The 14,649-nt window shown below is 31.9% G+C and overlaps 1 protein-coding gene across 10 annotated transcripts in view; it reads right to left on the reverse strand.

Annotated features, from left to right (window-relative positions):
- Positions 1-14,649, reverse strand: part of ADAMTS6 (ADAM metallopeptidase with thrombospondin type 1 motif 6) — a 244,972-nt gene that overhangs the window by 206,394 nt on the left and 23,929 nt on the right. For all 10 annotated transcript variants that reach the window (XR_003046702.1, XR_003046701.1, XM_025047793.1 and 7 more), the window contains 3 exons: positions 13,829-14,040; positions 13,249-13,332; positions 12,585-12,730 (listed from right to left, as the gene is read on the reverse strand). Coding sequence is in view for 8 of the 10 variants with exons in the window: in XM_025047793.1 (XP_024903561.1) it covers positions 12,585-12,730; positions 13,249-13,332; positions 13,829-14,040 (442 nt within the window). In the remaining 2 variants the exon portion in view is untranslated. The remainder of the gene's footprint in view (positions 1-12,584; positions 12,731-13,248; positions 13,333-13,828; positions 14,041-14,649) is intronic.

A 14,649-nucleotide genomic window follows, 5' to 3' on the forward strand; every position in this document is an offset into this window, starting at 1 on the left:
AATGAGAAAAGCTACAGAAAGAGCAGGTTTAAAGGAAAGATTGAGAATTTGGTTTTGAGCATGTTAAGACTGAGATTCATGGAGATGTCAATTAGACAAAGTTTACAAATACAGAGTTTAGGGGAGGGGTCAAGAATAGAGATGTATATTTAGAGATAAATGGTGATTAAAGCTGTGTAGATGTATTTAACTATATAGATGGTACTTAAATCATGAGAATGAATGAGATCACTAAAAGTGAATGTAAATTGCAATGAGACTGTGAGAGAAGTGGGTAATATACTCAAACATTGCTTTTTCTTATTCTAGAAAGACTCTTTAAAATTATTTGTTAATATTTCTTTAACATTGGGCTACTATTAAGGTGCTGAGAATTTATAAAATGAGAAAGATATCATTTGTAGGGATGCTAGTTTTTGATAAATTTGGGGGGGGGGTGTGAGATAGGAAGGATACAGCCAATTTAGTAAATATTGTCTCAAAATAATACGGTGTGAAAATTTAACCAAAAAAGAGGAGTAACTTCTAATAAATGTCTCTAAATGAGGTTTCTTCTTTTTTATTCCCCAAATCTCATTTCTTTCTCCTTTATCCTTTTGCCTCACTCATCAAGAACTCCTCATCTCCCAACATCAGAACTCAAATAGGAAGGATACAGCCAATTTAGTAAATATTGTCTCAAAATAATACGGTGTGAAAATTTAACCAAAAAAGAGGAGTAACTTCTAATAAATGTCTCTAAATGAGGTTTCTTCTTTTTTATTCCCCAAATCTCATTTCTTTCTCCTTTATCCTTTTGCCTCACTCATCAAGAACTCCTCATCTCCCAACATCAGAACTCAAAGATTTTTGCCTGGCATTTAGTTCTTTGGGATAAGTTAAAAAGGAAAGTGAAATGCTAATTCAAGTGGTTCTAAAAACCCTTTCTGAACTGGAGAGAAAGAGGCATTGAATTTTTTCCCCCATTTTTCACTGCTTTGCATATATTAGCACTTAATCACATACACACAATTTATCCTCCACACCCCTGCAAGAGACATTTTTTAAATCTGATCATGTCACTTTTTTGCTTAAATTTCTCCAATGTTATCTTTATGTAAAGAAAATAAAAGCTAAATTTCTTTTTTTATTAGTTTTGTTGATTTTTTTAAACAAAAAAGAAATAATGCTTTATGAAGTTATGCTTGGATTCTTGTCCATGTAACTTTATTTGCTTGCTTTACTTTATTTCCTGAAGAATTTTCCACATCCACATATTCCTGATTTGCATTTTGTAATATGGACATACTTGTACCTGTGTACAAAGAAAATTCCATTCTTTTTAATAACTAAAAAGCAAACAAAAGAAATCAACTTAAATACTCATGAATAGGGAAAATGATTATTTCTATACCACAGTGCTAAATTTATAAGCACGCATGCAAAATCTTTCAAACTATGGCCCTGCAACTTTTTAAACATCATTGCATATCTTTCTCCCCTTTGTTCACTATATTTCACTTCTTTTCCTCAAATCTACCAAGCTTATTCTTTGACTTTATTCACCAGTGAATACCTAGCAACCAACAGTACCATGACATATTGTCAATTCAACAACTATAGGTTGAATGAATGAATTAGTGAATGAATTCCTACCTATCCAACCTCATCTCCTATAATTCTTCACAAGTACTTTCCACTCTAAAAATACTGAGCTTTTAGTTCCCTTAAAGGAGGCCATTTTTGTCTCTCACATTTTCCATGTCATTACATATGCAGTGTCTCCTTCTTGAACAGGCACCCATCATTTATCCAAATTCCTGTTAAACTTCCAAGTTCGTGATCAAGTATTGTACCCTGAATGAAGTTATGCTTAGATTCTTTTCCATGTAAGATTAGATGCTGCTTCTATGTTTCCACCATACTTTGTCTTCTTAAAATCTGGTTTGTGCCTTAACATATAGTTAATAATAGCTCAATGTCTCCCTACCAAGTACTTACATATATTATATCATAACACCATACCATCCTACAAACTCAGAGAGCTTTGGTATTCAGCCCCCAGGTCACCAACTAACAGATGTCAGGGGTGAGATTCAAGGTCTGCGTGACTCCAAAGCCCATTTTTCACTATGTAACAATATCTATTGAACAAATATTTGAAAAATTAATATACTCCTTAGAATGAATATTTGATTTTGTATAAAGTTAAATGTTCATCTTTAACTTTTTATATATGTGCCATAAAAGTAATGCAATCTAACCAAATAAAAGAACGTTATGTATTTCTCTAAAGGAGATATACAAATAGCTAATAAGCACATGAAAAAAAATGCTCAACATAGCCTTCCACAAAGTGAAAGTCAAAATTACAATAAAACACTATGACCAAAAGACAAACAACAAAAAGTATTGGCCAGGGTGTGGAGAATTTGAACACTTATACATTGCTGATGGGATTATAAATAGTACAACCGCTTTGGAACACAGTTTGGCAGTTCCTCAAAAGGTTAATATAAAGTAACTATATGATCCAGCAATTCCACTCCAAGGTATATATTCTAAAGAAATTAAAACACACATCCACATCAAAACTTGTACACAAATGTTCATAGAACCATAATAGCCAAAAATGGGCAACAACTCAAATGTCCATGAATGAATAAAATATGGTCTATCCATACAATAGAATATTATTTGGCTATAAAAAGGAATGAAGTATTTATATATGCTACAACACTGATAAACCTTGAAAACATTCTAAGAAGCTAGTTGCAAAAGACCACATATTTTGTGATACCATTTTTGTAAAATGTCTGGAATAGGAAAATCTATACAGAAAGTAGTTTATTGGTTTCCTAAGACTAGTGGAAATGGAAGGTGATGGCTAATGGGTATAGAGTTTATAGGGTTTCATTTTGGGATGACAGAAATGTTCTAAAATAGACAATGGTGATAGTTGCACAACTCTGTAAATAAAAACTATTGAAATGTACAATGTGTAAATTATATGTCAATAAAGCTGTTACAGAAAAATAGAAGAAACTGATGAACTGGACCTATCCTTGATTTTATTCATCTGTGACAGGAAGAAAAAAGTACAATAAGCCACTAACTAAAGCTGAAAGCAAATGATAAATCAAGTTCATAATAGATAACTACACAAATTACTTCCCTAAATCTTCCCTTGTTATTTATTAGGAAAAATTTTTAAATAGTAAAATGACATTAATTTGGGTCCAAAACTACTAACACACTAATTCACTGCTTATAATGTATCAAGCATTATAAAGCTAAGCACTATGTTAGGCAGATTGGGATAAAATAACTCTCCTACACTGCTTTAAAGTGTGAAAATTGGTAAAATCAATGGTAGAGTATTTAGCCAGTATTGAGTACTAGAGTTAAAATTGTTCAGATCAGTAAGAATATAGAAGAGTTGAATTGTTAGAACATTCCATCCAACAATAGCAGAACACACATTCTTCTCATGTACCAAAAAAGACCATAAAACAAGTCTCAATAAATTAAAAAGCATGAGTCATAAAAAGTACATTTTCTGACTACAGTGGAATTAAATTAGAAATAAATAACAGAATGATCTCTAACGGGGGAGGGGGGAACTAATGTTTGGAACTAAATAACAACTCTAAATGTTTTATGAGTCAAAAAAGAATTAAAGAGAAATTATAAAGTATTTTGAGCTGAATGGAACAGAAAACACAACATATACAAATTTGTGAGATGTAATACAGCTTTAGTTAGGGGAAAATTTTATAACACAAAACATTTATATCAGAAAAAGCAGAAAGTTTGCAAATCAGTGAAGACAGTATCCACCTTAAGAAATTACAAAAAGAATAGCAAATTAAACCAAACTCAAAGTTAGTATGGGAATGGAGACAATAAAAATCAGGCAGAAATAATAAAAGAAATAGAAAACAGAAAAACAATAGAGAAAACCACTGAAACTAAATTTGAGTAGATAATTAAAACTCTAACCAGAATCTAGGAGAAAAGAAAGCAAAAATTACCAGGATCAGAAAGAGAGGTAATGTCACTAATACATACTACAGATATTAAAAGGATAAGATATTATGAACAGCTATAGCAATACATTCTACAACTTAGATAAAATACATTTCTTGAAGGATTCAACTGCCAAAGCACACTGAATCAAATAACCTAAATAGTTCTATACCTCTTAAATAATTTGAATTGGTAGTTAAAAATCACCCCCCCAAAACGAACAAACAAAAACAAAAAAACACTTCCAGGTCCACATGTCTTCACTTTTAAATTCTATAAAACATAATACTATTATGTTTTATTTTTAGTATTATGAATAATACTATTCCTACATGAATCTTTGCAGAAAACTGGAAAGGAGGAAGTATTCTCTAACTCATTCTGTGAGGTCAACATTACCTTAATACCAAAACCAGATACAGAACAATATCCCTCATAAATAAGATGCAAAAAGATATATAAACAAAATTTTGGCAAACATATCTAACAATATATTAAAAGGAAAATACATCATGACCAAATTGGGTTTATCTGAGGAATGCAAGGTTGGTATAACATTCTAAATCAATGAATGCAATTCACTGCATTAATAAACTAACAAAAGAAAAGCGATATGATCATCTCAATAGATGCAGAAAAGGTATTTGACAAAATTCAATAGCCATTAACCATAAAAACCCAACAAACTAGGAATAGAAGAGAATTTTGTCAGCCTGATAAAGGGCATCTACGAAAACTCTACAGAAAACATCAGACTTAATGTTGAAACATGAAATGCTTTCCCACTAAGATCAAGAACAAGACTAGGATGTCTGCTATAACCACCTTTATTCTACATTGTACTAGAGGTTCTAGCCACTGAAATAAGGCAAGAAAAAAAGTCATTCATGATTAAAAAGAAAAAGTAAAACTATCATTTAATATCAAAAAACATAATCATCTTTGTAGAAAATCAATTAGAATCTTTTAAAAGGCTACTAAAATTAATAAATAAACAGTAAATTTGCAGGATACAAAATCAATTGTATTTTTATATACTAGTGATGAACAATTATAAATTAAATTTTAAAAATAATACCATTTACAATAACATCAAACAAATAACAAAAGTTGTGAGAATATTGAAAATCACAAAAAACTGCTGAGGGAAATCAAAGAGGACCTAGATAAACGAAGAGATATACCTTATTTGTAGGTATGAAGAATGTGCATTGTTAAGATGTTAATTCACTAGGTCCAGCCCAAACTCAACAGGAGATTACACAAAGTCACAAACACCAGGGGCCAGAGATCACTGGGGGCCATCTTAGAAGTTTGCCCACCATAGTCACCAATATTATTAATGTATCGCTCCATTATTTTTGTTGCACACCCTTATAATTCCTCTAAAGGGACTCTGTAGACAAACTGCCTGATTTAAATCCTGAGTCTTCTAATTATTGTATAATCTTGCTAATCATTTAACTTCCTTGTATCTGTTTCCTTATCTATAAAATAGAGATAATAATGGAAACTATCTTATGAAGTTACAGTGAGGTTTAAATGATTAAATATCTAAAGTAATTATGTATTTAGCACACAATAAGAAATTAAAGACATCAGTAAAACCATTATAAATACTAAACTTACTATTCCTCAAAGTTGTGTTTATTACAACACATTCTTCTTTGATTTAACTATTTAATGATGCCTATTACATAGAAAGCACAATTTTAATCAAGGTGTGTACAAAGATACTTTAATGATGTACTAAAGGAGAAGTGTCTTTTTATTCCCATTTGTAATTAAAGTTTAACGAGCAAACATAGGTAATGCCTGGGTGACCATAATCCTGTTTTCCTGGTCCTAGTTTATGCCTACTATCTAGACATAGCTGTCAAAGGTACTTAAAAGTGTCCTAGCTTGTCCAAGGAACTAAAGTTGCCCAAGTTTATCATAATCCTAGATTGAAATGGAAACTAGATAAACACATCTGAGTAAGGAATCAATGAACCAGGAACCAAGTGAAAGAAAATAAAAAGTGAAGAAGGGTGATGGGGATGAGTAAGAATGACAGAGCCAGAGTGGTAAGAGAATAATAAATGCTTTGAAATGCCCAAATACCAGAATCAATTCATCTAAAATCTGAATTCAAGATTACTGTGGCCTATAAACCTAGCATATTCTTAAAAACTTACTAATAGTAATAAAAGAAATAACTGGCATTTCCTTAAGAATTAAAAATAAATAAATAAATACCAAATAAATGTTAATGTACCACACTTAATCTCCCTTTCCTCTCTTTTAATATGTAATCATGAAGCCAATATATAATTCTGATAGATATATTCTTTAAAAAATAAGAAAACTTGTTTAAATCTACACATTATAGGCCAAGTTTTAGCAAGAAACTATTTTTAAATCTATCTTTAATCTCTCACTTGAAAACATTAGTTGACTTTGGAAATTCTAATCCTTTTCAATTCCAGCAGCACCAAAGCAAATAGTCATGATCCTTTAAGAGGATAAATATGCTCGGTTTAATTAAATGATTAAATTATGTGACTTGGTGTGCAAGTTTTGCATCTGTATTTTAAGATGTAGTTATATGTCCTATGTATTTCATTAATGAAAAATTGAAAAGGAAGTATATTTATGGTAGAGTATCTTATAACAGAGGAATTCTTAAAAATTTATTCCTTGAATTTTCAAGAATTTGAGCTAAAAAAAGAAATGAAATCCTGGTACATGCTACAACATGGATGAACCTTGAAAACACTATACAAAGTGAAAGAAGCCAGTCACAAAAGCCTATATATTGTAAAATTCCACTCTTACAAAAAGTCCAGATTAGGCAAAGCTATAGAGACAAAAAGTAGGTTAATGGCTGCCTAAGGCTGAGGCTGGGTTGGGGAAGAGAAAGGGAATGGGGATGACTTCCTTCGAGAATGACTGAAACATTCTAAAGTTAATTATGGTGCTGATCGCACAACCTTATGAGTATACTAAAAATCATTGAATTGCACACTTTAAATGGATAAATTGTATGGTCTGTGAATTATATCTCAATAAATCTGTTAACAAAAAAGTTCTAGGTTATAATTCCTATCTAAAATATACACTACTTATATTAACATCATAAAGATGGTAAACATGATTCTAATGCTAGATGGTAGACAAAGTCGGGAAATGGAGGCCTCATTCTGTTCATGCTAATTACTCAACATTGATGCAAGTACAATTTATGTCACTAAATTCCTACTCGTTTTCTGACTATAAATGAATTTCTTTAATATTTTTGCCACTAAATGAATTTAGAAATCGGCTTGACTTTAAATTTGTGGTAGATATATCCTGACTTCATGTGGAAATATAATTTTTAAAATATCTTGCCAAATTATAGATTTTTATTCCTAAATAGATATTTAGTTTTTCAATACAAAGGTTAATAAAGATAATTTGAAAGTTTTGTATCAAGTGTAACTTTTAAAGTATATAAATACAGTCCTGTTTTACCTTCTTAAGTTCTGTGTCCAGAGCTTCAAGTACAAAATAGTAATCATTTTTTGACCTAGTTATATAGTGTCACATTCCATAATTTTGAAGAGTTACTAAATGTCAAGTTGATTTAGGTAAACGCTAATCATCGAATAATTCTAATAAATCTAGTCTATATAAGCAATCAACATGTTACTACTACTGATATTTTAACTAAAAACATATCAGAAAAATGAAATACCAGTTTTATTATTCCAGCATATTGTTTATTTAATATGATCATATTTCTACAAATGTATGCACTATGGCACTAAATCTGGTATTCAGAGCTAAGATGTCAAGTAGTTGACACACCAGAGAAACATCTGTACATCACTTTAGAAAGTGACATGAAACTGATTGCTCTTTGGTATGGCAAAATGTTAAATCTGATAGCTAGTAGAGTGACATCAGCAAGATGGTGAAGTAGGAATTATCGACCTTCATCACCTGACATAAAACAATAATTAAACAGTTATCCACAAATGAAAATAGCCCTAGCAGAGCTCAAGAGTGCAATTAAGAACCTACAGCAACATAGTGGAGCAAAAATTAGAGAATAACTGCACAGAAAGAATCGCTGGGAGAGCAGCTTAGTGGAGAGTTGTGGAAGCAACTAGGAAGAAAGAAGTGTGGGAGCTATCAGTATGGCCACAGAACACATACCATCGTGGTCCCCAGTGACCTGCTATGCAGAGGACCCCAACAGCCACAGACTCCCCACAGCTTCCACTGGGGAGTACCCCATAGTGTTGTTAGGCACAGGCTCCAGGAGCCTGATCCACAGAGGACACTGGCAGCTTTCATCACCAGGGTAACCAATAGCCGCAGACCTGGGGAAGAAGATGCTGCCCATTCCAAGAAGGAACTGCTCTTGTGCTTCCCTCGGACCAGAGTTGCCAGCACCTTCCAACCCTGAGCATACCAAACTCCAGAGCCACAGCTATTCTGCCTGCTCCTGGCGCCAGGACCACTCTGTGTGGACCCATGATCCAGACCCAGCCCTGTGGCTGCTCTACACGTGCCCATGTCTCAAGAATCAGAGCCAACACCACTGCAGGCTAGCCCACACCCAGGACCAGAATTCCACTGTACTCAATGCCCATGCTTCAGACTCTGTCTTCATGGCCACTTCGCACATACTTGCATTTCACACATCATCACTGCTGCAGGGTAACCAGCACGCCAGACCCCAAAGCTGCTGTCAGACTGCAAGCACTGGCAATCTAGTCCCTGGCTCCATTACTGCTCCACGGGTACCCAAAATCAGACACCTAGCACTATTGTGGGCACCCGCAAGCTGGACCTAGCACAAGAGGAATACCCTCCACCGATATCCCCATAGGAGAAAAAGAGATCAGAAGCTTTCACTGCTGCTGCAGACAACGGCAGCCTTGGCCATTGAGGATCCCTGCAATCTTCCAACATTAATCTCAGCTGATAAAGCTGTGTGGAGACTACATTGCTGTTAGTTTGGAATTTCCTCGAAATTTTAAAAATATAACTGCCATATAATATAGCAATACCACTTCTGGGTATATATCCAAAGGAAGTGAAATTAGTAAATTAGCATCTCGAAGAGTTATCTGCACTCCGATGTTCATTGTAGCATTATTCAAAACTGCCAAGATAAGAACACAACCTAAATGTCCATCAGTGGATGAATGGGTATAGAAATTGTGGTATATATACCGATATAATAGAATATTATTCAATCATAAAAAAGAAGGAAATCTTGTCATTTGCAACAACATAAATGAATCAGGAGATCATTATGCTAAGTAAAATATACTAGAGAAAGTCAAATACTGTATGACCTTAACTACAACTAGAATCAAAAAAAAAAAAGGAAAGCTGAATTCAGAAACAAAAGTAGAACGGTAGTTGCCTAGGGTTTGGGAATGGGGGAAATAGGAAAATGTTAGTCAAAGGGTACAAACTTTTAATTGTAAGATGAATAAATTCTGGAGATCTAATGTACAACATGGTGACTATAGATAATAATTCTATATATATACTTGAACTTTGCTAAAAGAGTATGTTAAATGTTCTCATTCAAACTCCAAAAAAGAAATAAAAAACAAGATAACTATGAGGTGATAGATGTGTTAATTAACTTGATTATGGTAATCAGCTCACAAAGTATATCTATAACAAATCATCATGTTGTACAATTTAAATATATACAATTTTATTTGTCAATTATCTCAATTTTTAAAAAAAATTAGTCAGCTGATGTATAACAGATGCCCACTATATTTTATACATACTTATGTATAAAAATAAATATAACTATATATAAAAATTAAAATATATGTATATATAAATAGTTTTCAATATGCAATTCAATATTTTTGATACCATGTAAAACAACAAAATTTTAAAATTTTTTTACTTTATTTTCTTTCTGTCTAGTCAGAGTGATCCGATAGCTTTGTAGAGCATTGTTTGTTTTTAATTTTTATTGGTAAAATATAACAATAAAATGTCATTTGCTAAGAGGAGATAACATTTTGAGTTTTTATACTTTTTTCGAAAAAGTGACTCTTATTACCTAACTACAGTTCCAAATGGTTTTCTGCTTAAAACATTTAAATCCCTAGGAGAAAATTAGGCCTAGTGGAGATAAACATATCCATCAATTTTTCTCTGGAATTCTCGATAAACACATTATACATTCTCCCTAGTGAGCTGACATTTCAAGCAAACATAAATCATGATCTTACTTTGAAATGGTGGAGTCATAAAACCCCAAACATATTAATAAGTGAGTTACATGAAATAATTTTCAACATTAATATAAATCACCTTTGGAATTCTCATAATTATTTTTACTAAAAGTAGCATATGATTTAAACATATGTTCATTTTCACAAATCAAAAATTTATAAGGGAGAGTCAAGTGCTGGTAAACTCCCAACAACAACAAAAAATCCCAAATATTAGAGATGATAGTCATTTCTTTTGGATAAGCCATTCTGTGGCCCTAATAATTCAAAGATATTTATAGACTTTTAAGTAAGCTAAAAGTTACTTTGAGACTTTAATAACAATTCGAAAAGGCATTCTATGCTGCCCCAAAGAGGCATTTTTCTAACTTCCATTACATAACCAATATAAATTGATATGAGATATAACCTCTTTGAAGTACTATCCTATTAAATTCTGAGATCATTTCCAGTGCTATAGTCTGACCGTTAGGAGAACGAGTTAAAAAAAAAGTTTTTGTTCAAATCTCAGACATCAAAAAAGTACTACAAATGGCTTATTGAAGCAAAGAAGAGCTCTGTAGAGGATCAGAAAAAATATCAGGGCCAGTTCAGAGTAACAAGTCAGACAGCCAAATGTTGTAGCCAGTGCCAAGAAAGGGTGGCTAAATGCCCAGATGTATTTCAGAACTCAAATACTTAGAAATGTGTGCTCTTGGTATAACTTCTGTCATTTGATGTAAAAGTTAAAAATCCAATGCAGATACAATAAAAATGTGAAGCATCAGGAGCCCGCTGGGTATTGCCTTTGGGGGAGAGGTAGGGCTTTATAAATATAAATACAGAAGCCAATGTAAATAACTGTGATCATTTTGTTAACCATATATAATAGACATTTTCCCTTAGTAACTTCATTGATGCTAATGATATCCATATATATTTTTACACAAAGGTTTCTATATTTGCACAATTCCTAGTATATTTTTAACTCCTCAAATATATTTGGGAATCATTCCAGGCCACAAGACCCTGAGGAATTGCAGAATTTATCAGACTGATATGTCAACACGTATGAATATAGAGCTATACGATGTTGTTTTTCTTCAGCAAGCATGTCATAAACGAAATTTTCTGGTTTACAATGTCAGGTAGATGAAGGCAGTTAAAGTGAGTCTAACTGTAAAAAAAATAAACTCAGAAACTTTAACTCTACAACTCAATTAACAGGGATTTTTTTTTTTTTAAGCTAAATTCACATTATCTTACTCAAGATTCTGGGTTTAACGAATCTGATCCCAAATACTTTATATTCTCTCCACAGAGTTTAATGTAGAGTCATAAGCATACCACAGATGAAGTATATGTTAAATATTGCCTTGCAAATGAAAAGAAATAATCAAGAAAACAAAGGCTAATCCATTTAGCCAAGATAGAATAATGCTTCCATTTTGCTTATTATTGTTAGTTATCACTTTCATTTTTAAATGCTGAGAAAAGGTCAAGACAAACTTATCTGAAAATGATTTAAGCGTGCTTCTAACCAATCATAACTAGAGTATAAAAAAATGAAGATAAATAGCATAATATAATAAAAAAGATAGGATCACCAGGGTTTGAGTCCTGTTCTTTCACTTATTAGCTAAGCAACCTTGAGCAACTAAGGTATTTTGAACCAATTTCCTTCTTTCTTACTTAGGAAAAATAATAACAATAACTACTTCACAGAGTTGTTGTTAGAGAGGAAGGAATAAAATGGATCAAAATACAGTTTTGTAAAACTGGAAAGAAATATATGCATTTATTGGGTTATCATCAAATAATAATTTTGCCTGAGAGACAAGTTGTTCAATGTATAGTATAATAAATCTTATATTTATATCTCTTAATTAAAATATTTTAAATTAAATAAACATTCATGTAAGTAAATTGTGTAACTCCTCACTTTTAACAATTTGGATGCAAGAATAATTAACATATTTACAACCAAGGGTGATGACATTTTTATTTTTTAAATATATTTTTCTCATACTTTTGAAAATCTTGCTTCTTATACATATTTTGTTCAAGTAACAAAACATGCATGTGCTTCCAATTAAACCTTATGGATAGACCTTAGTAGAAGGAGAGATATTTATTAAATTTCTACATCAAATCTAAATCTTTCTTTTTTCTTATTTGGTTCATTTGATGCAAACACAATAATAGTGTAATATATTCTTTCTCAGTATGAATAATAAATTACCAATTTGCTTTCTCTGTACTCATTACCTGAATGAGGCTTTAGATAGAACCAAATATAGTTACAATATCAAACACAACAATTAAAGGTAAAATACTTGCAACAAACCATACCTAGTAATAAGAACCGCATTATCGTGGTGGGCAATCCCATTTTCTGGAATGGTGTTTCCATCACTTTGGTGGGAGAGAATGGATTTCTGCCATTTACAGAAGCTATCGAGGGACTTGTCTGCATGGTGGTTTATCTCCAAGTTTGGCTGCAATACAACATGCATACCAGAAATGTTCCAAACAAATTACTAAGGTCAGTTGTTAAAACTTTTGAAGACTAAAGTGGGACTATAATTAGAAGTAGTGGTTTCTAGGAATAATTTCTTGCCAGTTTTTATCTCTATAGTATCTGACCTAGAGTTAATTTAGTGTATTATTGAACAGACATTCTTTCCAGTTCCAGCTTTAATGATAATGTGAATATATGTGATTATCAGCAAAGGAAACCAACCAAAACCACTATTAGAAGGTCTGTTATGCAAATGCTCACCTTTTGCTGAAACATACAGCTAATATACATGTATATATAGCTTTAACATGATATAAGAGGTATACTCTGGTAAACTATTTGAAATTTGCTTAAAATATTAAATGATTAGTGCTGAAAATCATATTCAACTAGAACTTCCTAAGAGGAGCAATAATAAAATATATTATATTATAATACATAATTCTAGAGCCTGTCTGTTAAGAGTTTTAGATTTATAAACTATCTCATTCTTACCTGATCTTCTGTGAGAACAATTAAGCGAGCCACTATAATATTCACAACGTTTCCTAGGCTGGAATCACGGTAAAGTTTGGCAACCTGACCTCCAGAAAATAAGAAAAGACACAAAGTCAGACAAAAATTATAGAGTGACTGATATTTTTTTATACAGTAGTAAAAAAAATTTTCATAAATTTAACTACTCTGTATATAAAAATGTTTTCTTTTATCCCATATCACTTAGAACGATACCGACAAGATGCCCTGGTAGAAAGTTTGTTATACAGGTCTGCCTCAAGAAATATTTTCTCCCCAAGATGAATTACAACACAGTAATTAAGCGGGTGAGCTGATGTTACAAGTTAAAGAAATTCTCTTAAACGAGATTTAAAATGACCTAGTCAAAAAAGTCACATTATCTGAAAATGAACAATCATATCTTTAAATTTATTTTCTATGAATCTGAAACATTAAATCAATCCTTTCTTGTTACAGATGAATTAATTCTTAAAATCATTATTTCACAATAAAAACCTTAGTCAAAAAGCACAACAAACTATGAAGTTACAATATTATATAAAGGGATCAAACTTACAATATTCATCACACTCAAAATGTAATGTTCAATGTCTTTACGGCCATGGTAGCCCACCATCATTTTGTCTGCCACTACTAGTGTCTCCACAAACCGCTCGGTGCTTACTGATCTCTTCTGTCTGTGGTGGACATGTGTGCCATTAATTGGTAGTGCAGAAGCAAAAGCGGATGTGTCATTCAACCACCAAGGTTTGCCACTTCTTATGACGTCTATAATAAAAACAATTAACTAGTTCAGATAGGTCCATTAAGTTTATGTATTTATAGGTCTTTCATGTAAACATGCTTCTCATAAACTCTCTAATGTATGAAGATCTTCAAAATAATTATATTATCTGAAAAATTAAATATTAATCATATTCAACTGCTCATGAAAACAAAACAAAATAAATGTAATGAATTACTTAATAAAAAAGAACTTTTAAATAATTATTTCCTATTATTCCAGTTAGTAATCATAATACTTTTAAATTTAGAATAGGTAATTTTAAAAATCATTTAAAGTTGTTTAAAAAGCAACTCAAGCATTAACTGTCCAAACAGCCTAAGAACTAGAGTAATTCTGTTCTATAAATCTCAATTCTCAGAAGTTATGAGTTATTTTTTTCACTTAGTTTTGCAGTCTACTGACAGAGCACCCAAAATATTCCTTTTTCAAAACCTATTTATATTGACAGAGCACCCAAAATATTCCTTTTTCAAAACCTAGTGGTAAAGGGCATTGGAATGAGAGTTGAAAGATCAGGATTCCAGCATGACTCACTTTACACTACATTTTCATGTGGATTGTGGTTTATCTTTGGTTTTCTAGTCATTTGG

Source organism: Pteropus alecto, unplaced genomic scaffold (assembly GCF_000325575.1).
Source record: "Pteropus alecto unplaced genomic scaffold, ASM32557v1 scaffold20, whole genome shotgun sequence".
Taxonomy (NCBI): Eukaryota; Metazoa; Chordata; class Mammalia; order Chiroptera; family Pteropodidae; genus Pteropus; species Pteropus alecto.